Below are 24,605 nucleotides of genomic sequence, written 5' to 3' on the forward strand. Positions count from 1 at the left end.
ATTCCTGCCATAATCCTGGAATTTGCAGTATAAAATTTTCAGCGAAGCAAATAAAATGATCCAAATATGCTACTTTCCCTTTTCAGATGGGAACTTTATAACTATAGAATTATATGAGTTCTCTGCTGTAACTATGATCTTCTGTACTTCAACCAGCAACGACAGCTCCACTAATGATCATCTTTTAAGTAGCAAATGAGTTATGTGGAGTACAATCCAATTCTAATGGATTGCTCTGCATAATACTAACAAAATTATTCCATCTACTCTAAGGAAAACAGATTGTTGCCCTGTCAAATTAAACCAGAACATGCATAGGTTGATTTTATTGTGCTCTCAAAATACTAAACCAAGAGGATGTAGGTATAGGGTTGCAAAGAGGACTTCAGGATAGACACCAGGAAATATTTCTTTACCGCGAGGATAAAGTCCTGTAGCTTAGTTGTTAGAACACTCGTCTCGCAAGCAAAAGGATCTGGTTTCGATTCCTAGCAGAGCAAAACGTTGGGCATGTTTGTTTACTCCACATGGCTCTGTTTCCTTAGCATAAGTAGGAACCTGGTTGTTAGTTGATCACTTTTCTGGGGGTAATAATGCCTTCAAAATAAATAAAAATAATTGGTCACTCAATCCACAACTGTTTGTGGGACACTGCTATGCGCAGTTGGCTCCCACGTCTCAGCCACAAAATGTACAGTCAATTCACTTTAGAGTAATATTCTGTGAAGCGCTTTGAGATGTCTCGAAACGTGATAAGGCGCTATATAAAATACAAGGATTATTATTGTATTATAATTAATGAATGGAACAAGTTGCCAGGAATGGGCCAGGATGTTGGGGCCTTTTAAACCATTGTTCATACTTATCTCACGTGGGTTTGACAAGATTGTGTGCAGGAGTGCCCTTCTGGATATGGTTCCAACAGCATCTGGCAAAGAATAATGGATTTTATATAGCCTATGTGGCATAAATATGTTTGTTTGACCCCAAACCACCACCAACTCCGGTACAATCCCTTCACTATCCAGTGCCTTGGGAGATCCTACCAATGTGAAAGATGCTACATAAATGCAATTGGTTACTGTTGTTGCATGACCTGGTCCTTATAGATTTGTGGCTCTTTAGCTTTTGCTATTCCTCCTCCATTATTTATTAAACAATCTTCCTACTGCCTCCCCTCCCTTGTTAGTGATCAGTAACGGTCAAATAAAGGGAAAGTTTTCAAATCTCATTTTCTCAGATTCAGTTGAATGATTTGGTCTAACAGTCTCATTCATGAACCACACTTCAAACCGAACCAACTGAGCTCCTCAATCCAATAAAACCGGTTATCATTCATGACTTAAGGGTATTCCCTCATGGTTTAAATGAATCATTTTTTGTGTTGTCTTCAAAGAACAATTTGGGATCCACAGATCTTTACAACAAAGGAATTACATAGACAAGCAGAGGTCTATGTTTTCAAATCTCCTTTTCCATCTGTTCAGCTCTGGTTGTATCTTGGCAGTTAGTCACACCTTAAAGACTACAAAATGATGTTATCATCACTTTGATCTCCTCATATATTCATCTATTTTTCTAGCAGTACCCTATGGCCAAGTTGACAATCGTGTTGTAATAAAATAATACATCAAGTTCATTTAGCTTTTGGGAGCTAGCAAGGTTAGTAAGTAGTATTTTAAAAAGCAAATTAAAGGCCATTATTGAGAACTATGAATAAGAAAATCAAAGACTGTAGATTCATAATGTTTCTATTTTTACAATATTGACCAAACACGTGACAATGTCGTACTTACACATTGCTGTATAACTGATTGTAAATTTCCATTTTATGGTTGTGTTTATGCATATTAATAAAGCCCTAAGGACTACATCATTTGTTTTCATCTGTTTTCAACTGCAAAATTTAATAGGATAGATAAGACACAGCTATTAATTATAATAATGCTTGGCAATTATTTCAAATTCTTATCAAGTCTAACTTTTGTGTAAAAATAGCTTACTAATGGTAAATAGAGACAGAAATACAAATAACAATATCCTTTATCTTTAATATTTCTTGCTGGACATAATACTTAGGTTGCTGTCTGGTCTAAGGAATCTCTTGTATCTACAGGCTGCCCAGTTTTGTACATTTTCAATTCATGCACCATTTTAGGACAGCTCTATTATTGCAATATGATTTCTAATTCACTAAAATAAATACAAAAAGCACATTTTAAATAAAGGTAACCCTTTCAATCCTTCTCTTCTCACACCAGTGTCACTTTGTACTTCTATTTTCTCTTCCTGATTCTTTCTACTCTTCCTATTCTTAATGATTTTCTTTAGAATTTTCTACTCTGTTAAACGACATATATCTTGAAATCCTATAAATTGTATTTTTTTTTGGTATCTACCAGTTACTGCCAGTGATTTCGGAAGATGGAGGCAACTTTTTTAATATAAAAAAAAGTTGCTTTACATTGGCTGAAATTCTGCAATTTACTGGCCAGGTTTGTTTCACAATCTTGAAGTTGACTTCTGTGGAGTCAGTGTCTCAGGAGAGTTTCAGAGTGTCAGCAGTAACATATCCAAGATTCACCATTTACAGATCCATTTCAAGTACTACAATTGCATTAAATGTCATAAACTGAGAAAGTCTACTGACTCGAAAATATACCATTTCCTTCTTTATTACTTTGACAACTTTGGATTATACTGTATGTTATTTTTCAGGGTAATACTTTAAGAGTGCTGAGAAATGTGAAAATGCTCAGTCCATTAATCACTGTTGATTCTTCTGCTGAGTGTAACATTTTGCCATTAGCTCCAGCGTTGCTGAACTTTCATGTTACAGGTGCTGCTGCTCCCTGGTTACAAGTACTTCAGTGAAAACAAAAGAGAATTGTGAGGGGCTGCAAATGTGAAACAGAATAAGGAATACTCATAATTCACATCGGGGTTGGATCTGAAATGTGAAACTGTTCCTTCAAATGCTAACTGACCCCATCTGGGATTTCCAGCATATTTCAAAAATGCATCAACGCTACATTTTCAATGCATTCATTTCCCAAATGAATGTGTTTGTCACGCAGGTGTTTTGGTGCTAAATTGTCTCATAAATTTGCAGACTACTGCTAGTACAAATTCTGCTTAATAACTCACCAATTTTTAAGTTTGCTCCAGCAATAAATCAAGGAATTAAATCCAAGATGAAAACAAACTAGTTATTCAGTTTAATATCTCAGAAACAATCCATTTGATCTTCATGAACAAATCTGGCACTGCAGGATAATAATAATAAATCATAATAATAATCTTTGCATTTGATATGGTGCCTATATCAAATGATGCCATCCCAAATCATTTCATCAGGAATTGCTGTCAAATGCAGTGGCAAATATAAATAGACAATTGCTGAGCTATTAAAAAAAAATGGAAGATTACTGAATCCAGAAAACTTATTAATAATAATAATCCTTGCATTTGATATAGCGCTTTTCACGTCGGGAGGACGTCCCAAAGCGCTTCACAGAACACACTGTAAAGTGAATTGACTGTATATTTGTGGGCGAACGCGGCAGCCAATTGCGCACAGCAATGTTCCTTCCATATGTCACATAACATCCAGTTCCATCACGGATTCTACCTAACTCATCTCATCTCCTGAGGGAAGATTCAGAAAACTTTCCCCCTGCCCTCAGAGGTTAATAAAACATAACTTCTCAATCACTATCACCTTCCATTATTCATTTTTGGCAAGTCATCTTCTTCAATAAGACTTTCCCAAGGTCCCAGGAGTTCAGGGACAATCATGTTTCATGCACCATTCAATCAAGTTGCCTTTACAGCCCTGAATTCTGTTTGCAAGCCACAAATCCACCCAGGATTTCATTGAACAAGCTGTTCAACACAGCATGAACTTCTTTAGATGAGTGTCTATCCCACGGAGCCACTATTCCCTATCACTGGAGGTTATTTTCTCCACAGAGTGAGGATAATGAAGGCATTGGACATTTCAATATCACTATCCAATCCATATGAAATCCGTCCAATAGAGCAACAAATCATCTAACCTCTGAAGAAGAGGTGATGTCCCAAGTGAAGTCTTCAGAGTCAGATTTGTTGCTGAGGCAGTTGATGAATGAAATTCCATGGCTCAGGTTGTCACTGGCAACATACATAGCATAAACGTTGGTACCAAGAGAATCATGGAGGAAGTACATAATGGAATCAGACCTGGCAGTCTGGAACATAAACTACTTATTAGTGCTATCATTAAGGAAGTAATGAGGCGAATCCATCACAAATAGTTTCTTCAATCTTAGTTAATTAGATAGTTACCGATACTTCCAGGTAACTTTTACACCAGATAAATTCCAGGCAATGTCCATCTCCAACGAAAGAAAACTGAACCAATTCCCGAATTCCCACCATCAATATCCTGGAGATCACCATTAACAAGAAGCTCAACTGGACCAGCCAGGTCAACACCATGGTTACAAGAGCAGGGCAGAGACTAGATACTCTGCAAAGAGTGGCTCATCTCCTAACTCCTCAATGAACAAGGCTCAAGTCTGGCTTCTGAAGGAATACTAACTACTCGCTTGTTGGGTGCAGCTAAAATAACACTTGAGAAGCTCGACACCATCCAGGAGAAAGCAGTTTACTTCATCGGCACCCCAGCCACTCAAATCAAGATTCACCCCCTCCTTCACTGTTTTACTGTAGCTGCCGTGCATATACTGTCTATGGAATGCACAGCAGCAGGACACCAACCTCACTTCAACAGCATCTCCCAGCCCTATGACCTCCTCCATTCAGGAGAATAAGAACAGCCTTATCATGGGAACACCATCTCCAAGTTTCCCTCCAAATCACTAACTATTCTGATAAGGATGTATATCACTGTTTATAGGGTTAACATCATTCTCAGAGCCCGGGGATGGAAGTTGGAAGCATGCAATCTGAAGTTACTGAATTGGTTACCTCCGAACATCTTCATCAATTTCTTCATTATTAGTCTTTTCAACAAGTCTGTTGTTTTACTGCACTCCACTTTCTCAAGACATATCCGCCATTCTGCACATAACTGCAAATAACTGCACACGTGTGACTGTGCAAATACGGTTAGTGTAGTTTTGATTAACCCTTTAATATTTTAAATTGCTGATCTCAGTGTGCAGAGCAATGGCAGTAAAAATTTGGATCTGTAGAAACAACCATAAAATGTTACAATACAGAAGCAGGTCATATTGTTGATATGGTTTCTCCACATGAGCCCACTCTTCTGCTCCTTCTCCATATCCATTAACATTGCTCCTCTTCAAGAATCTCCCTTTTAAAATAATCTATGGACTCTGTATTTACTGTGATTTGTGGCAGACAAAGGCTTAAAATAGAACTGGTCAGGTTAGTCAGTGCTTCCCATAATGCTTAAATGCCTCTGCTGAAATCCAGACTGAAGTGTATTATTAATGGCATTTCTTTCTAAGATCATACATGTAGCGCCAACCAAAACTGTTCCTGACTGAGGTAGTCATTGACAAATATAGAGCTTTAAAATATTTATCTTTGAAAATATCAAAATAAACAAAATAGTTTTAATGTGCCGGAAGTTGTCATTCTACCTCTTGAAAAGATAGTTAAGTTGTGTGCAGCATCAAGGTGTGGAGATATACATCAGTAGAAGAAATTATTTAATTTGGTTGGAAAAGGTGTTCTATGCAATACAATTCAGACAACTAAAAAGACATTTCAGATTTCAGTTAGCAAATAATGCGGAATTAAACTGGTCAATTTTGAGCATTAGATAACAGGTGAGAAATGGAGAAAAAAAGTTCCATGATATATTCAGCTTTAACAGATTTTCATTTTGATTCCATGGTCTGCTTGTAAATTGGGTGGAACTGGTGTGCTCAGACTGAAAATGCAGCTGAATAGGAATCCTCAGTGTTAATAGAAATCTTCCATATAAATACAAGTAACATTTTACCATAAAATATACACTTAAGAGAAGTACACTCTGTGCTGTTTTGTGCAATGAATGAGATTAATATTACCTTGATCTGACAGATTCTACTTATGAACATTGATAACTGAGGCACTATAATCCAAGTAACTGAGAAAAGACTATTTACCAATTTCAACATGATAGAAGAACATTACCAATATCACAATACCAACAACACAGTTAATAAACCTGCGATACTGTTGGCCTCATGACTGCTGATCAACTTTCTAATGCTTGAGAAGAGTTAATGAGATATTGAGCGCAGTTCATTAAAATTGTTTGGTGTATTGAACCATACAGACCTTGGAAGGTTTAGGCTGAGTTGGCAGATGTAGATCAGGTGGCAGTCAGCCATTAATATTTGCCTTGGGTTACAGAAGAAAAGAAAATAGCCAGGATCTTCAGTCCAGATTGTTGCCTCGTTGCTTAGACTGTAAGCTCAAAGTCCCTGACATGGGACGTTAACCCACAATCTTCGGATTCAGAGGTGAGATTGCAACCAATTGAGCCAAGCTGACACCTGCCATATGCTAAAAGCACAAGGACATAGTGTTTGAATTGGCTGAATGAAGACTGCTGATCCCCATATTGAGTAACCCTTCCTTTCAGCATGACTATGAAGGATATCCTGTAGCTCAGTGGTTAGAGCACTCGCTTTGCAAGTGAGAGACCTGAGTTCAATTCCAGGCAGGGCAAAACCTTGGGCAAGTTTCCTTATTCTACACGCCTAATAATAATCCCTCCAAAAATCAAAAACAATAATAAAAAAAAATTGGTCATTTTCAATCTACGACTGTTTGTGGAACATTGCTGTGCGCAATTGGCTGCCGCGTTCGCCCACAAACATACAGTCAATTCACTTTACAGTGTGTTCTGTGAAGCGCTTTGGGACATCCTCCCGATGTGAAAAGCGCTATATCAAATGCACGGATTATTATTAGATTATTATTATTAAGGATATGAAGAAGAAGGAAACACAACTGCTCATTGAAGGTCCCAGAAGATTAGTAACACACTCAAACCCAGTCTAAAACAAACCAATTGCCTATCAGACATTAGATTTGGATGAGCTGTAACCTCCTTCAGCTGACCATCAACAATACTGAAGTTACGTTTTGACTCTAGCCAGCATATTATTGACACTGGCTTCAATCACCCATCAATGTCCCTGTTGCTTATTTCAGCTAACCAAGCTCTTACACAATCTTAGTATTTTGTTTGATCTTCAGCTCTCTTCCCAACCTAATATTTGACCAAAATAATCTAAAGAACATTGCCCATCTCTATCCCTATCTCACCCAACCCAGCCAAAAGCCCTATCCATGCTTTCATTGTCTCAAGATTATACATCTCAAATGCTCTTCTCGCTAGTCTCTCTAACTCTCTGTGTGTCAGCCTTGCTCAGTGGTAATATTCTCACTTCTAAGTCAGAGGTTTTCGGCTCAAGCCCCACATCAGGACTTGGAATCATAAGATGACACGCCAATGCATTACTAGGGGATGTTGCATTGTCGGAGATGCAGTCCTTTGGATGAGACTTAAACTGAGGTCACTGTCTGCTTGTTCAAGTGGACGTTAAAGATCCCGTGGCACTATTCATAAAAAGGCACCTTTTTTTCCTGGTGTCCTGGTCAACAATCCCTCAAATAAAATTGGCTCCACATGTGGAGACACATGGCCATCACCGTGCTTAAGAGTATCCAAACCAACCATTTCCATGAATCCCACCTACATATGGAAACCCCAGAGACGGATTGTTGGAATGGAATGCGCACTCTTTCCCTGGAGGGATGCATCCTGCTTACTTAATTCCGGAAAGCTTTCGGTGCAGGATGGCAAGAGCTAGTGCAAGGATATTATTCATGGAGCTGTACAATACTTACCTCAATGGTTGTTACATCACTTCAAGTGCATTATTTATACATGATATCTCATGAAGTGAAGCAGTCAGAACAAATAAGCATTAACAAATTCTCTCTGGGGCCCAGGCCCATTATCAAAAATCAAAATCTTCATATTTTCTAGACAGAGTCGAAAATAAAAAGGACTGATGAGCAATAATTTACAATGCAAATAACTCTGACTAAATATCAGATAAAATGTCCAAAAGACAGTGTTTCTGATGATTTATTTCTGTAGCATATTACACCTATCAGTCCATAGTTTTGGTACTGCCTTTATCACCAATGATTTCGTGTTGAACACAATTCAAGGGAATACAAAGCAACATCTTTCAGTGAAAATTGTACTTATATCTTCTATTGAATTAGTAGACATACATTTTACATACAAACTTCCGAAAGTATGCAAGTTACTCTTTATACTGGTAAGCTGAGAATAACACTGAGTTACAAATGAAAATGTGCTTTCCTTTTTCTATTTTTTTTTGCAATCTTTTTGTGTTCCTGTTACATTGCTTCTATGAAAAACAATATGATGAAAAGACTTTGGATCACTTTCATAATTTACAGGGAAAATAGTGCAACACAAATAAAACTGTTGCTTGAAATAATTCACAATACTTTATTTAAGTTCAATCATTTTTCCCCAAATAGTGCACATTCTTCAAAGCTCTATACAAAATGAGCTCTAAAGCACAGACAAAAGGAGCTCTAAAGTATACAGTAGAGGCATTCAATATACTAATTATTAATGTGTTTCATACAGTTATGCCAGTGACTTACTGCCAGCTAAATATATTTGGAAGACAAGGAAGGCATTGTTTCATCAATGGATTAAAATGCACTTGGAAAAAAAATTGTTGGAGCATCTGTGATTATAAATCACGATAAAGAATTTTTCTTAGCAGTTTACAGATAGCTGATCTTAATTTGATCACTTTTCTATATCAGGAATATTATTTTTAAAGCAATAATCACCTGAGTTAAATAAGCAACAACAAAAAACTAAAAACTAATTCCAATGTTTCCCTTCTCTAAAAAAATGGCACTAATTTAAAAATTGCCTTTAGCCTTTGTAGTCAGCCATAGCTTATTCCATACCACATAATATTACAACTAAATCAAAATAGCTGTTTTTGGAAAAGGTATTATGGAGCAACACAAATGTAGCACTAGGACAACAATACAAAAGAGAGTAATTTTCATGCCAACAGCAAATAATCCCTTATTTCTAAATACAATTTGCATTCAATGCGAGTATAGATATAATGACAGCACTGTTTTTTTCCAACACATCACAAACAATATTCAACAAGGCATACAACGCGTAATTCTCTTTTTTACTTACCGGAGCAAATATCACCATACACATTTACAGAAAAAAATATAATCCAATTTAACTCGACAAACAGGTAGGTTCTGGCACATGCTAAAACTAAAGGTTTCAAAAAAATGAAGCTCTCTGCTTACAATAAGCTCCTACTGGCACTTTAGAAATGAATGTGGAGCAAAGAAAAATCAATCCTGGGAGAGAAAGAGATATTATACCAATCAGGGAGCTGCCTCAGCTGTGTTTGTTGAGAGCAGAATAGTCACATTAGACAAGAACTGCTGCAATCTTACTGGAGGAATCTCAGTCTGCAAAAAGTGGGCAGACTTTTCAGAAATCACAAAGCTCAGGACAGCCTGGAAAGTTCATCAAACACAACAAGATGCGCTGTGCGCCTACTGCTGTCTGCAATGACAATCGCTTGTTTTAAACTTTTATTTTGGCAGCATAAAAATTGTAAATAATTGCATCCACTGCTGCGTATAATGCAGCCTTCGTTCATAAGTGCTATATGTAATGTTAGATTTGATTTTCGACAACATTTCACCAAGGCTTGTGTGTAATTTATTCTGCATCAAATATTCATATTCATTTCTGAATGGAGGCCACAAAATTTTATACTATAGGGTTGCCAAAGGAACGACTGCTTTCAAAAGAACACTGTAGAGCAAACTGGGAAAGAACAAACAGGATAGATCAAAATACAGACAGTGATTCTGTAGTGCTTAGTGATTACAGCTTTTGTCAGCCTTTGAAGAGCTGTGTTAAATCTTGAAGTATGTACATTAATAGCATAGTTTTCTACTCAGAGTTCAGACATTTAATTAGTGATGGTTTGGTTTCTTATCTGCCCAACATATATTTGAACAGTATTAATGCTCATCAGTGCCAAGTGAATTTTCTATTGCTGTAATTGTTTACCTTCCAAATGGTGGGCACGGAAACCAATATATTCTAATGCCTGTTTGTTAGCATTTTGGCTCAGGCTTTCTTCAAAGACACTGGTCTACACTATCAATAAACAAGCCACACAGTGGCCCCACAGCTCTACATAAAATGTGACCTAATTCCTAATTTCCAATCTGACCTTACTCCGTAATGCATGCAGTCTAATGCAACCTTACCTTTGTTCACTGATTCAACCTGTATGACATTTCAGCGTCTCTATTTCACAGCCACCTAATGAAATTGTGACACCCACCTAACTCCCTATTGGAATTATACAATCTACAGTTTTCCAAATGTGCTACACTACATTTAATAAACAGAAGTAGATTTGATTGCCCATTAGATTTGAACCGCACATGATGGCCAGAAGGTGCATCTTGAATTTGTCTGATTATGTATTTATCTATTTCTTTGTTCATAATTAATAGAATCATTTGTCTCCAGTAATAGTTCAATTTGTCACACCGGGGCTGACATTCCTCTGGCTGCTAATTTCAGCGACAAAGCTGGGGTCTTTCGACAGTGGTGGAGTGTCAAGAAATTGTGCTAATAGATGATTTGTTGTTCCAGTTCCAGCAATCCTAATGCTCCATATTTGGAGTAAAAATCTAACCAAAGTGCATATTTGTTAAAGGATATTAAAAAAAACGATCCAGCCAATAAGGTATAATCACATGGGCTTTATTTATGGCTTTAAGCGAGTTTTACAATGGACAAGAGTCAAGACGAAGAGCATTAATGTCAGAAATAAATTGGTTTGGTGAATTGGCTTCACAAGAGCATTGATAGGCACTTTATCTGGAAATTTCCAGTCAATTTCATGTTCTGAGTCCCAACAAATTTAGATTTCCCGTGTAAGTGTCCCAATTCACAATGCAACAGTAATTTGGAACAGCCTTCATTAACCATGGATCGGAGCACACATACCAAGGATTTACAAGCAAATGGGGAAGCTTCAGTACTGATTGCAGAAGGACAACATTTAATGTAATATTCTCTTTATAATGAAGTTTGCTAGGGTTGGAGACTGGATAGCAATATTATATGGTAATATTTTATTTAACTTTTTGCAGTCCATATACACACTTTAGTAGGCATAGCTTCATTCAAATGAGCATCACCCTGCGGTGCAAAAGAGTCAAAAGAGTCAATGCAGTATTGATTCTAGGGGGAGAAAAACTCAAAAGGGAATTTTAAAATTATAGCACATTATGGGGAATGCATTACATTTGATACACTTAATAACCAATAATCAGAAAAGTAATACAAACCTGGTCACAATGAAATGAGGTAAAGGGACCTCTGTCAGTCTAGTTTTATATTAAAAACTACAGTCGGACTACGATGTAATGTGGTAGTTTGGGTCCATAAAACAAGACCCTGTTGACCACACTGGTCTGTGGTAGTCACTCTCATGAGTGTTTCCACTGATTGCTCGGATGCCTCTAATGCTGAGAGGATTTCTGCACCTACATGGTATCTACAGGAAGCCGGACAGTCATCACCAGAAGCCAAAAGTGCCTATGGTACGTACATTCATGTTACATACAGACATGCGGTATAACTGTATCTGACTATCATACTGTTGAGGGTGACGGTGTTACAAATCAACACAGTTATAGAATGTATTAATGTGGCATTTCCTGGAGTAACCATAGAAACATAGAAACAGGAGTAGGCCATTCAGCCCCTCGAGCCTGTTCTGCCATTCTATCATATCTAATCTGTACCTCAATTCCAATTACCCACCCTTGCCCCGTATCCCTTGATAACAAATATCTACCCACCTCAGTCTTCAAGATGTGAATGGATCCAGCATCCATAGACCATTGGGAGAGAGAGTTCTAGATTTCCACTACCCTTTGGGTTAAAAAGTGCCTCTTAATTTCATTCCTAAATGGCTTAGCTCTAATTTTAAGATTATGCCCCCCTTGTTCTGGAATCCCACCAGAGGAAACAGTTTATGTGTATCTACCCTATTGAATTCTTTTATTATTTTAAAAACATCAATCAGATCATCCCTCAACCTTCTAAACTCAAGGGAATAGAGACCAAGATAATGCAACCTGTTCTCATAATTGAACCTTTTTGCTCTGGTATCAATCTGTATTGCATCCCCTCCAAGTATTGAATGGTAAGGTTTCCAACCATAACAAGAACAGGGATGCCTGCTATTAAATGCTATAATAACAATCAGCTTGTACTGCCAGAATCACCTTTAAGGAGATTTGATATTATAAAGATCACACTATTCACGGGTAAGCCACCTCACACGTAACCATAATAAATTATGATAAAATAAATAATAAATTGGTCATTTTCAATCTACGACTGTTTGTGGGACATTGCTGTGCGCAATTGGCTGCCGCGTTCGCCCACAAATATACAGTCAATTCACTTTACAGTGTGTTCTGTGAAGCACTTTGGGACATCTTCCCGACGTGAAAAGCGCTATATCAAATGCAAAGATTATTATTATATTATTATTTAACCACACTGACAAGATTCACAAGACGCTTATCTGCAATCACCAAAGCTTGCACTCAGTGTGATCATTACTGCTTCAATGCCAGTAGGTGACTTTAACCTTACTGAATGTCTGCTTTTGGAGGCTGGTGCAGTAGAAAAGCACATGCTTCGCTCAAAGTAGAATTACAGAACTTGAGAATTTAGATACCATCTCTGGGGTTCAATTAAAATATACATGCTGAATCGTTCAACAGTAACTTACAAATAACTAGAGTGAATAAGTATGGAAATCTGGTTAACAATTTAAAAAAAAACTTGCACTGTATTCTCAATTCATCACAAGCTTATATAAATCACATGCTGCTTTCCATTCATTAAAATAAATTAAAATCTAAAATAAGATTGGGTGGACAAGGTAAACAAGGGGCACCTGCAAGATTTTAAAGGCACCATTCCAAATAGATAATTCATTCCACTTAACATAAAAACAATAAATAACTGCAATATTGTTTAGAAGTCTTCAGTTATTCCAATGTTTTTCCTATAACAGTAATAGTAACCTACTTATTGAAGCAATACATTTCTGTGCAGCAAGAAAAATACTTTTCTAGTCAGAAAATGTTCTTGAATAATGAGGAAAGTGTGTGCACTTTGCAGGAGCCCCTCATTATAACGTCTCTGACATTTTGCCGGCTGGTCTCCAATAAAGAATGCATTGTTTTGGCTCCAATACAAAATATATGGTACTGAGCTGCCTCTGAATTATGCACTACTCTTGACACCCAGATTTTCACAACTTGCACAGAAACTATTATCCAGTGGATACTTTGCTAGATGGTGGATTTATTAGTACAGATGTACGTATGCCCTTTATTAAATGCTCATGTGTTTGTAAAGAGCTAAGTCATATCCTTACATCTTCTGAGTTCATTTGAATGTTGGTGAGCCACCAAAATATCACATGAGCCACTCTGCTTGAGCACTGCCTGGCCTTTTCCACGGATATTTTTTGCAATGTTGTGATTGAACCATGGCCTCCAAGAATTCCACAGTTGAACAGCTCCACTGATACCGGTCATCATAGGTTACAGACATACGAGAGACCAACTAAATAATGTGTGGATCAGCATCCAGGACTGGTCATCATTTAACATACAAGATCTAAATAGTGAGTACCAGCTGGGTACCATCCTTGTACAGCGATCACAACAGCTACACAGTGCTCCACCTCTGAAGGCTGATTCATCACATTGGTTTCAGGATATTGATTCTTTATTGAAACTCTAACAATAAAGTGATCTGCTACTTATAAGACCTACAAACTGGGCACAAACACTTCTTCAATGAACATCATTACAATTACATTTAGCTTCTTCTTGTAATAATCTTGAGTGTAAACTAAACATGGCAGGTCACTTGCCTCCCAGATTGCTGTTTCATTCAGTTATAGGGAAATATAATGATCTCCCTGAAGGTCTTATAGTATTTTACATCAGAGCCATTGTGTCGCTCTGATTGACTCTGCAGGACTCTCTTAATGATTTTCATTATTATTTCCCCAAGGATAACAATAATAATCCGTGCTTTATCATGCTGTAATGTCTCAAAGTGCTTCACAGAGTCTAATGACTAAGTGAGTTTATAGTTGTAGGTGAGCGATGGTACTAATTTACACACAACAATGCCCCACAAATAGTCATGAAGTGAATGATGAATTTCATCTGTAGGATTGTTGGCCAGGATACCTGGAGAAACTCCCTTCTCTTTTCAATTAGCAAAAATGGAAGAGCATGGAGTCGGAGGTAACCTTGTGATGTGGCTTGGTAATTGGTTGGGAGGCAGGAAACAGAGAGTAGGGATAAAGGGAACATTCTATGATTGGTGGCACGTGACAAGTGGTGTCCCCCAGGGGTCTGTACTGGGGTCTCAGCTTTTCACCATATATGTAAATGGCTTGAAAGAAGGATTAGACAGTTTTATATCCAAATTTTCAGATTGCAGATGATACAAAGTTAGAAGGCACAGTAAATTGTGTAGATGGGAGCAGGAAGATATGTTCCTATGTTATTGGATCTTTAATGTCCATCTGAATAGACACCGGGATCTCAGTTTAACCTCTCATCTGATACAGAATATTTAAATGTGAATTGAATATAATACTTAAACTCTTAACTGGAAAAGCCTACAATCATTCAATGCAGTTCAAACCTCAATTTTATTATGTTTCATGCTTTGTTTGCATCTAGTATTTACTTTCACTTTCAATTGAATTTCATTTCTATTTCCCAAGCACACATGGCAGCTACATGTTCAAAAGCAAGCAATCCCTACAGATAGTGTCTCCTAATTATGATCCTGAACAATTCCGGAAGTAATAATATAAAAACACTTGTCAGGAAAACTATAGATTTAACTGCAGTTTCTAAACCCAATAATAAATGAATACCACACAATAATAGTGTAATCACATTTTCTTACACTACCCAGAGTGCAGATAAAGCTAACCATTTAGCTGTATCTCCTTTCTCCTCATTAAGCTGATTTATTTTGTGTGAAATGTTTCAGTCCTTTGGGAGAGTTAGGTATTGCGAATAACCTCATTTTTAGATTATCATGTTGCTGATTTATAGAGCATTTTGGATCTTAAGGAATATTTCTTTCAAAACTCAGAAGATTAGTTATTTCAAATTTGACTGTATTATTGTAGGTGAGTGCTTTTTAGGTGTCGAACAGAATCCATTCAAGCTCATTAAAAAGCATTTTTATATTGTGGTGTTGTTGAATCCACAATTACAAAAAAGGGAATTAGATGCTTGCGAAAGAATATTAAAGTGTGTTGGCAGTGAGCAGAAGAATGCGGTTAGATAGGCTCATACGCAGCATACTTGATGGACCCAATGGCCAGTTTCTGTGCTGTAACATTCTATGATTCTATTGTGGTCTGGTCAGGCAATGAAAACACAAGGCACTATTTTGCAATTCAGTCTGCCACTCAAGTACTTGTCTCTAAATCAGCAGACATTTGCCACTTTTTGCTATAGCACTAATGAAGCACAATAACTATTCTGTCTTGGAGGCAAGGAACAAAACCTGGCTGATCTGTCTACTGGCTCAGTCACGCTTCCTTCTGATCAGTCAAGACGCAAAGTTACAACGTCCCATCCAGAAATCTAAAGGCCAGATTTTGTCACACTGGAAACAGCCGAGTGGCAGGAACTAAATATAAGGGCAGAACAAGGAAAAATCTGATATGGGGGGGCAGGGGAGGGGACAACAATGTACCACTTGACAATGTCACATTGTTTAATCTATTCTTTGCAAAGTTTGCATTTTTAACCATGAAATTCTAAATATAGAAAATTCATGTCACGATTGCGATCTGGACCAACTCCCTGTGGCTATTAAAAGCTCATAATCATGATAATTAGTTTTGACATCTAATTATCCTTCAGCTCTTCTTCCCGTTCCTCACTGAACTAAACCATCTGCAAGTGGATGGAGCAGTTAATGGTAGAGAAAACTATAATTGCAGAGTGCTGACTGACTTGATGACAGGCAGCTTTCTGATGCTCTGCCAAGCAACACATTTGTGTGTGTATATTTTGAAATTATTTAACCAGGAATTTGCTGGTTATACAGAATAAAATGATATGGGCAGAATATTAGCTCGAACCACTTTTTTCAAATCTCATGATAATAACAAGTGTAACATCCAGACTTTTGATATTGCATGAGCAGAGGTGGGAGAGATGGGTGTATCTAAAGCTATATCCGACACAAATCGTTTTTTTTCATGACTTGTTGCAATTGGCAGTTCTAGACAATTTTCATAAGCATGACAATAAAATCCAAATCTGTTTAAATTGTTCTGAAAAATCACATTTTCAACCCAATTCAAGCCATTGGAACAATCACAGTGTGAGAGGAGTCGCAGAGGAAGGACAGTAAAGGAAACAGACAGATTTCTGTGTATAATTTGGATTTTTTGGTAAGCAAATATCGGGATCCACACCCCAAACCAGAAGCCGCCTTATAACAAAGTGCATCATATACAGGTTATAGCAACCTTTACTACACTATGCAGAATGCAGTAATCCACTGTTAATTTGAACACTTATTCTGGGGTCTGTTGTGAGATGTGCCTGAATGAAGCAAACATTGGCAAATGTATCAGAATGTCAAATGTCTCTTCAATCAGGATGTTGGTTTGCCCAGATGACTGTGTATTGCTGAACGACCACTTCTTTAATAACATTCAACAATTTCACCCACAAAATATACAATTAATTCACTTTACCGTATATTCTGGGAAGTGCTTTGAATCATCTCAACAACGTGATAAGGCGCTATATCAAATACAAGAAGTTTCAGGCTGGGAAATGGAAACGTTGTTTCCCTTCTGTGAGTTCTTTAGAACTGGAAGTGATAATGAATCACATCCAACAGTATGAATAAACACGAATGTTTAGAAAAATTATAAAGCAGCAGAACATCAGTTTTACACCACCCTTGTGATTTATATTAATGACAAACTGTCCAACATGAAAGCTCAGATCCTTTCAAAAGTGTCTATCTATTCTTTGGACAAACGAAGATAAAATCCAGTGCCAACATAGAAAGATACAGGTAATAAAGTTCAGGATGTTATTTTTCCAGAATATGTTTTCCTTCTCTTTGTATTACTATATCTTTTAACTTCTACTTCAAGAACATCTGAAATTCTTTCTTCCTTATATTTGATTTCACGTTTTTCACATCAACAAGACGTCTCAAAGCTCTTCGCAGGATTTATCGTAAAGCGTAGCTGCTCCGTATTTTGTAGATGAATGTGGCAGCCAATTTTCATACAGTAATGTCCCACAAACAGCAGTGAAGTGATGACGAGTTTTGTATGGGGGATTATTGGCCAAAACACTGGGAAAAACTCCCTTCTCTTTTCGAGTTGTGCCATGGGATCTTTAACATCCATCTGAACTGGCAGTCGGGACCTTGGATATTGGATAGCATCTCCAACAGTGCAGCATACTCCCAGTAATGCATTGGAATCGTTCTAAGTATGTGATTTGAAAGTCCAGAAGTGAATTTTGGACACAATCTTCTGAATCAGAGGCAAGAGTGCAACCAACCGAGCCAGGCTGACAACTCAATGAGCACATATTAACAGAATCAGATAAAAATCCTATCCTATCACATTACAACAACAACAACAAGATTCCATTTATAGAGCGCCTTTCACGTCGGGAGGATGTCCCAAGGTGCTGTACAGTTCGGTCAGGACCCGAGCAGGGGGGAAATGGTCAGGGTGAGGGGAGAGAAGGGAGGGAGCGAGGAGGGGGTAGAGAGTCGAGAGGGGAGCTGAAGGCACGGTCAAAGAGAATGGTCTTGAGACCGGCCTTGAAGGAGGAAAGGGAGGAGGAGGCGAAGGCACTGGGGGATAGAGTTCCAGAGCCTCGGGGCTGAGAGGCTGAAGGCCCGGCCACCGATGGTAGGGCGGTTGAGGCAGGGCATGTGGAGCAGACCGGAGCCAGAGGAACGGAGGGTACGGGCAGGTAGGTAGGGGGATAGTAGGTCGGAGAGGTAGGAGGGAGCAGTGAATGGCCTTGTAGGTGAGGATGAGGATCTTGAATTCGATCCTCTGGGGGATGGGGAGCCAGTGGAGGCGAGCGAGGGTGGGAGTGATGTGGTCACGAAGCCTGGTGCGGGACAGTACACGAGCTGCAGAGTTCTGAATGACCTGCAGCTTGTGGAGGGAGGTGCCGGGAAGGCCGGCGAGGAGAGAGTTCCCATAGTCCAGCCTTGAGGTGATAAAGGCATGGACCAGAGTTTCAGCAGCGTGAGGGGTGAGGTAGTGCTGTACTCTGGCGATGTTCCGGAGGTGATGGAAGGCGGTGCCAGTTGTGGCGCGGATATGAGGGAGAAAGGACAGCTCAGGGTCGAACAGAACACCAAGGTTCCTGACCGGCTTTGAGAGGTGGAGAGTGCAGCCTTGGATGCTGATGCTGTCAGAGCCTGAGGTGCGGAGGCGCTGACGTGAGCCAATCAGGAGGGCCTCAGTTTTGCGCACGTTGAGCTGAAGAAAGTTGTCTCTCGTCCAGGACTCGATGTCGGACAGGCAGCTGTCAGGACATCGGTGGTCGTGGAGTTGAGGGTAGAGGAGGAAAGGTAGAGTTGGGTGTCATCCCCATACGTGTGGAAGTTAACTCCATGTCTGCGGATGATGTCACCAAGGGGGAGCATATAGAGGGTGAAGAGGAGGGGACAGAGGACAGAGCCCTGAGGGACACCGCACGAGACAGTGCGGGGGCCGGAGGAAAAGCCATTCGTGGAAACAAAGTGAAGACGGTGGGAGAGGTACGACCTAAACCACTCAAGGACAGGGCCTTGAAGGTTGAGGTGGGAGGACAAGCGGTGGAGGAGGATAGCATGGTCGACCGTATCGAATGCTGCCGATAGGTCGAGGAGGACGAGGATGCAGAGGGAGCCCTGGTCACAGATGGTCAGGATGTCATTGGTGAACTTGACCAGGGCAGCTTCTGTGCTATGGGCCGCACAGAAACCCAACTGAAGGGGTTCGAATAATGAATGGGTGGAGAGGAAAGAGCGCAGCTGGGAGGCGACAACTCGTTCCAGGACCTTGGACAGGAAGGGGAGGTTGGAGATGGGCCGGTAGCTTGATAGCTGCGACGCATCAAGGGAGGGTTTTTTCAAGGTGGGAGTGATGGTGGCAGTTTTTAAGGGAATGGGAACAGAGCCAGAGGAGAGGGACAGGTTGATGCTGTCTGTGATATGTGGGGCAAGGAGGTGAAGCTGGGGGACAAGGAGTGGAGTGGGGATGGGGTCAAGGGAGCATGTGATGGTTTCAGAGATAGGATGAGTTTGGTGACAGAGGGTGGGGAAACGGGTTCGAAGTGTGTAGGGGAGGATGGGTAGGAGTCGGAGTGTGGGTGGGAGGGGGGGGGGGGTGGGGTTGGGGGGAAGTGACCGCGGAGCGAATTCCCTTGATTTTGGATTCCAGGAAATCCAGCATCTCCTCGCAGTGAGGGTTGGAGGAGATGACCTGCGGGGGGGGGGGGGACGGAGGAGTCGGGATGTGGTAGAAAACAGTAGCCTTGGGTTGTTCTTCGCCTCCAGGATTATCCTGGAGTAGAAGGACGACTTGGCCGAGGCTAGAGTGGAGCGGTAGGTGGAGGTCCAGCCAGATTTGTCGGTGGACCGTTAGGCCAGATTTGACGCAGGTGCGTTCAGCGGCCCGCACCTGGCTCTTCAGTGAGCGGAGGTGGGTGGTGAACCAGGGGGAGGAGTGAGAGTAGGAGACAGTACAGGAGGTGATGGGGGCAAGAGTATCGAGTGTGGAGGAGAGGGTGTTGTGGAGGAGGGTGAGAGGAGAAGAGGGGTCAGTGAGAGTTGAAGGCCAGAGGGAGAGGAGTTCAGAGGACTCCAAGGCATCGGTTAGGGATTGTGGGGGTAACTTCTTCCAGGGGCGGTAGAAGATGGTGGTGGGTCTGGTGGAGGTGGGGAGGGGGGTGGAGGTGGTGAAGGAGATGAAGTGGTGGTCGGAGACGGCCTTGTCGGTGATAGTGACATCCGATTATATATATATATCTATAGATTAATAGATTTCAAAAACTATGGAAAATGTAATAAAATCTGGGGAACATTGCATCTAATTTTAATGTGGATTTTCCCAACCTCCTTATGAATATTTCCAGTGCCACTTCCTATTTTTCCTCATACCACAAACATTACATCATCTGTGGCTGAGAGCTGTGACCCACTCCTAACCTCTCCCTAATGTTAATGAGAATGGCCCTCAGGAGATGCAAAGGCAGATTCCATCTTTTCCGATGGAAGCAAGTGCATGACACCTTGTCATTCTTGGCAGATGAGGGATAACAGCGTGAAACTGAGCTAATCATTAGGTGGTGCGTATGCACGCTGTATCAATTAACACTTTGATTTTGCATTAGATTTACCGTAACTTATTCAAGAAACTTGTACAGGACTACAACTTTCCTGATAGTGCAGGACATGGCTGACTGGTTTGCTTGCCAGTCTTTTTACAGATTTTGCCCACTTGGGACTCATGATTTGGCCCATGTTGGGGCTTTGTGCTCACAAGATATGCCGACGCTCAGGTGAGATACTAAACCAAGCTACCATCTGCCTAAAACATTCCATAGTACTATTTGAAAAGAAAAAGGAGTGTCTCCTTTCTGATAATAGAGGGCTAGAATATAATAATAATAATAATAATCTTTGCATTTGTTACCGCACTTTTCACGTATTCTCGACGTCTCAAAGCGCTTCACAGAATATGCTGTAAAGTGAATTGACTGTATATTTGTGGGTGAAATTCAGTGCCAATTGTGCACAGTTGCGGTGTCCCACAAACAGTCGTGGACTGAAGTGACCAATTTATTATTGTTTTCTTTTCTTGAGGGATTATTATCAGGCGTGTGGAGTAAGGAAAGTTGCCCAAGGTTTCGTCCTGCCGGGAATCAAACCCAGTCTCTCGCTTGCCAGGCGAGTGGAAAACAATTTCAAAATTATGACTGTATTTAAGAATTTGCCTCGTGCTGGATACTCTGCCAGGTGGAATAAATAGACGCAGGTGGAAATAATACCACTTCGTTTTACATCACAAATATAGAAATAAATGAATATTTCAACAAAATATGAAATGTGTTTCATCTGCTCTTACTGCCGCTAAATGAATGAATTCTTAAGTATAAGCCACAATTTTCTCTTTTGGGAAAACGTTTTCAAAGAAAGGCTGGACTTATTCATTTGACCTCTTGGTGCAGTCTGCCTGCGAAGGCAAGGTTTCCATCTCAAACGATTGAATGTATGTGGCTAGAACAATGAAGAATGTAGTTCTATCATCAGGTAACATTTATAACTGTTTCAGATTCAATCATGGTGCTGCTGCTGAGCGACACGTCTATCAAACAGTTATTCGTACCCGTAATATTGCACTTAGAAAATCTATTGTAAGTCAAAAGTGTACAATTTTAGTTTTTGGTATCAACAAAAAAATAAATTGGAATGTCATACTGTTTCTGGGGGAGGAAATGGGGATTAGTATTTTAATTTTCTGCTTAAGAATTGATCAAAAAATGCCTGTTTTATTGTTCATATTTACTTATTTTGATGACAGAAGCTATTCAACAATTTAATATACAAAGAGGGGAGAAATACCACCTATTTCAAGGTTTACTCTATTTTCTTAGCATTTTCAAGGCAGTTTTCTGCAAGTTATTTGAAGGTTTATAGAAAACTGATTTCAAAGTTGAGACTGAATTCAACAATTTGTCAAATTCTGGATGTTCTATTTTTTTTGTCAGCCAGGTGTCTGACACATGCAGAAACCCATCATTATGCTTAAAAGTATCCAAACCAAGCTGAGATTCCATGCATCCCACCTACACATAGTAATTCCACAGATAGATTGTTGGAATGGAATGTGCCTCGCTCCCTGAGGGACACATCCTGTTTACCTAATTCCAGAAAGCATTAGGCACAGATTGGCAAGAGCCAAGGCTTGCGGACCCCAGAGCGTGTGTGGGGTATACTGCTGGAATCTAACCAGCTAAATATGTTTATATAATTTGTAACTATAAATAAATCATAGAATCATAGAATTATACAGCACAGAAGGAGGCCATTTGGCCCTTCGTATCTGTGCCAGCTCTTTGAAAAGAGGTATCCAAATCAATCCAACTCCTCGGCTCTCCCCATAGTCCTGCACACTTATCCTCCTAAAATAATTATCTACTTCTCTCTTAAAAGTTGTTATTGAATTGGCTTCCACCACCCTTTCAGGCAATGCATTCCAGATCCGAACAACTCGCGACATGAAGAAATTTCTCCTCACCTCCCCTGTTTCTTTTAACAACTATTTTAAATCGGTGTCCTCGGGTTGCCGACCCACCCGCCAGTGTAAATAGTTTCTCCTTGTTCACCCTATCGAATCCCCTCATAATTTTGAAAACTTCAATTAAGTCTCCGCTTAACCTTCTCTGCTCCAAGGAGAATAATCCTAATAGCTTCTCTCGCCTCTCCTGATAACTGAAGTCCCTCATTCCTGGTACCATTCTGGTAAATCTCCTTTGCACCCTCTCTAATGTCTTGACATCCTTCCTAAATTGTGGGGCCCAGAACTGAACACAGTTTCTCGCTGAGGCCTAACCAGTGTTTTATAAAGGTCCATCATAACTTCCCGACTTTTGTATTCTATGCCCCTATTTATAAAGCCTGGTATCCCGTATGCTTTTTTAACAGCTTTATCTACCTGTCCTGCCGCCTTCAAAGATTTACTGATATGAACCCCCAGGTCTCTCTGTTCCTTCACGCCCACTTAAGATTGGACCATCAGCTTATATTGCCTCTCCTCATTCTTCCCCCCAAAATGCATCACTTTGTATTTCTCCACATTAAACTTCATCTGCCACGTGTCTGCCCGTCTGTCTATGTCCTCTTGCAGTCTGCTACTATCCTCCTCACTGTTTACTATTTTTCCTAACTTGGTATCATCTGCAAACTTGGAAATTGCACTCCCTATACCCAAGTCCAAGTAATTTATATAGATTAATTAAATATTAATTATGTATAAATGTAGATAAATATGGATGTTTTGAAATACATGGAAATATAAAATAAATTTAAACCCAGTAAGAATTTTTCCCCAAGTTCTTCCAAAGTTTGGGATCAACCAGATAAACCTGTCCTGTACATTTTGGTGTTCATATTCATGACAAAGCATCTGTTGTTTAAAACATCTGAGCACAGTGATCCTAAGGCAGTGTCTAAGGATTGGTGCTTTGTTAATCTCCAGAGGGAAGAAAACAGCAGTCAGTACTTGGGTTGAAATTATTTTTGACTTCCTTTTCACGCTGTTTTCTCGGAACTCATGTCATGTCACATAAAAGGGCCTTTGTCAGCAGGATTCAGGATAAACTGGGCCACTGCTTCGGTCAATGTGAAATATTAATGTGACTGGTGAAGGTTCACAGCAGTGAATTTATGGATGTTTTAGGACTGTCAGGAGACTATTTCAGAGAAACAGAAACTTTTTTTTACATAAAGGTTGCGATTCCTAATATATTAAGAACATTTTTTGATTTTTAAAAAAAATGATTTCATTAGATCTGGAGTTGGGGGAGCGATGGTGGGATGAGGAGATAAGTGAGTGGCTGCAAAAAACAATAACAAATTGCTCATTTTCAATCCACGACTGTTTGTGGGACACTGTGCAATTGGCTGCCGCGTTTCGCCCACAAATATACGATCAATTCACTTTACAATATATTCTGTGAATCATTTTGAGACGTCTAGAAGACGTGGAAAGAGCTATATCAAATGCAAAGATTATTATTATTATTATATATATTATAGATCCAATCTGGTTAATTCTGTTATCCCCACAGTTTACCCTCACTACAGTACAGAGTGGCTTCATCTGTATGGACATCTAATTCATGTTGAACCGAAAACAAGCTCTGCACTGGGTTCATGACATCAGGAAAATAAACATACAGCTGGTCACATTATTGCTAAAATTATACCCAACTTGTATAGGTGGGATGCATGGAACTTTTGTTTTGCCCACAAAATACCGTCACTGCACTTTAGAGTATATCTTGTGAAACGCTTTGAGACGACTTATCAACATGATAAGGCGCCATATCAAATGCAAGGATTATTATTATTACAATTGATGGAGTGCCACAGTGTAACTGGTGCTGGTAGCTGCTGAGCATTTCTGATACCCAAATTGCTTACTGTATGAATTTCCTATGGATTCAGGAGGTAACTTTTATTATTACTCGAAGGACATGGATACATTCTTTCTGTAGCGGCACAGTCTAATGCAATCCAGGTCTAGTTTTTGCATCTTTAACGCTCACTGGAGTATTGTGTTTGGGCATAAAATGCACATTGTTGAGATTGCATTTTGCACTTG

At 39.6% G+C, this 24,605-nt stretch overlaps 1 protein-coding gene across 2 annotated transcripts in view; it reads right to left on the minus strand.

Moving 5' to 3' along the window:
• synpra (synaptoporin a) overlaps positions 1-24,605 on the minus strand; it is a 130,675-nt gene that overhangs the window by 40,253 nt on the left and 65,817 nt on the right. Inside the window, exon 1 of one of the 2 annotated variants that reach the window (XM_007895175.1) lies at positions 9,245-9,316. The exons of the other annotated variant lie outside the window; for it this stretch is intronic. Coding sequence (XP_007893366.1) covers positions 9,245-9,268 — 24 coding nt within the window. The 5' untranslated portion in view covers positions 9,269-9,316. Of the gene's footprint in view, positions 1-9,244; positions 9,317-24,605 lie in introns of those variants that run through there. 2 annotated transcript variants of the gene reach the window in all.

This window comes from Callorhinchus milii, unplaced genomic scaffold (assembly GCF_018977255.1).
Source record: "Callorhinchus milii isolate IMCB2004 unplaced genomic scaffold, IMCB_Cmil_1.0 Scaffold12, whole genome shotgun sequence".
In the NCBI taxonomy this organism is placed as follows: domain Eukaryota; kingdom Metazoa; phylum Chordata; class Chondrichthyes; order Chimaeriformes; family Callorhinchidae; genus Callorhinchus; species Callorhinchus milii.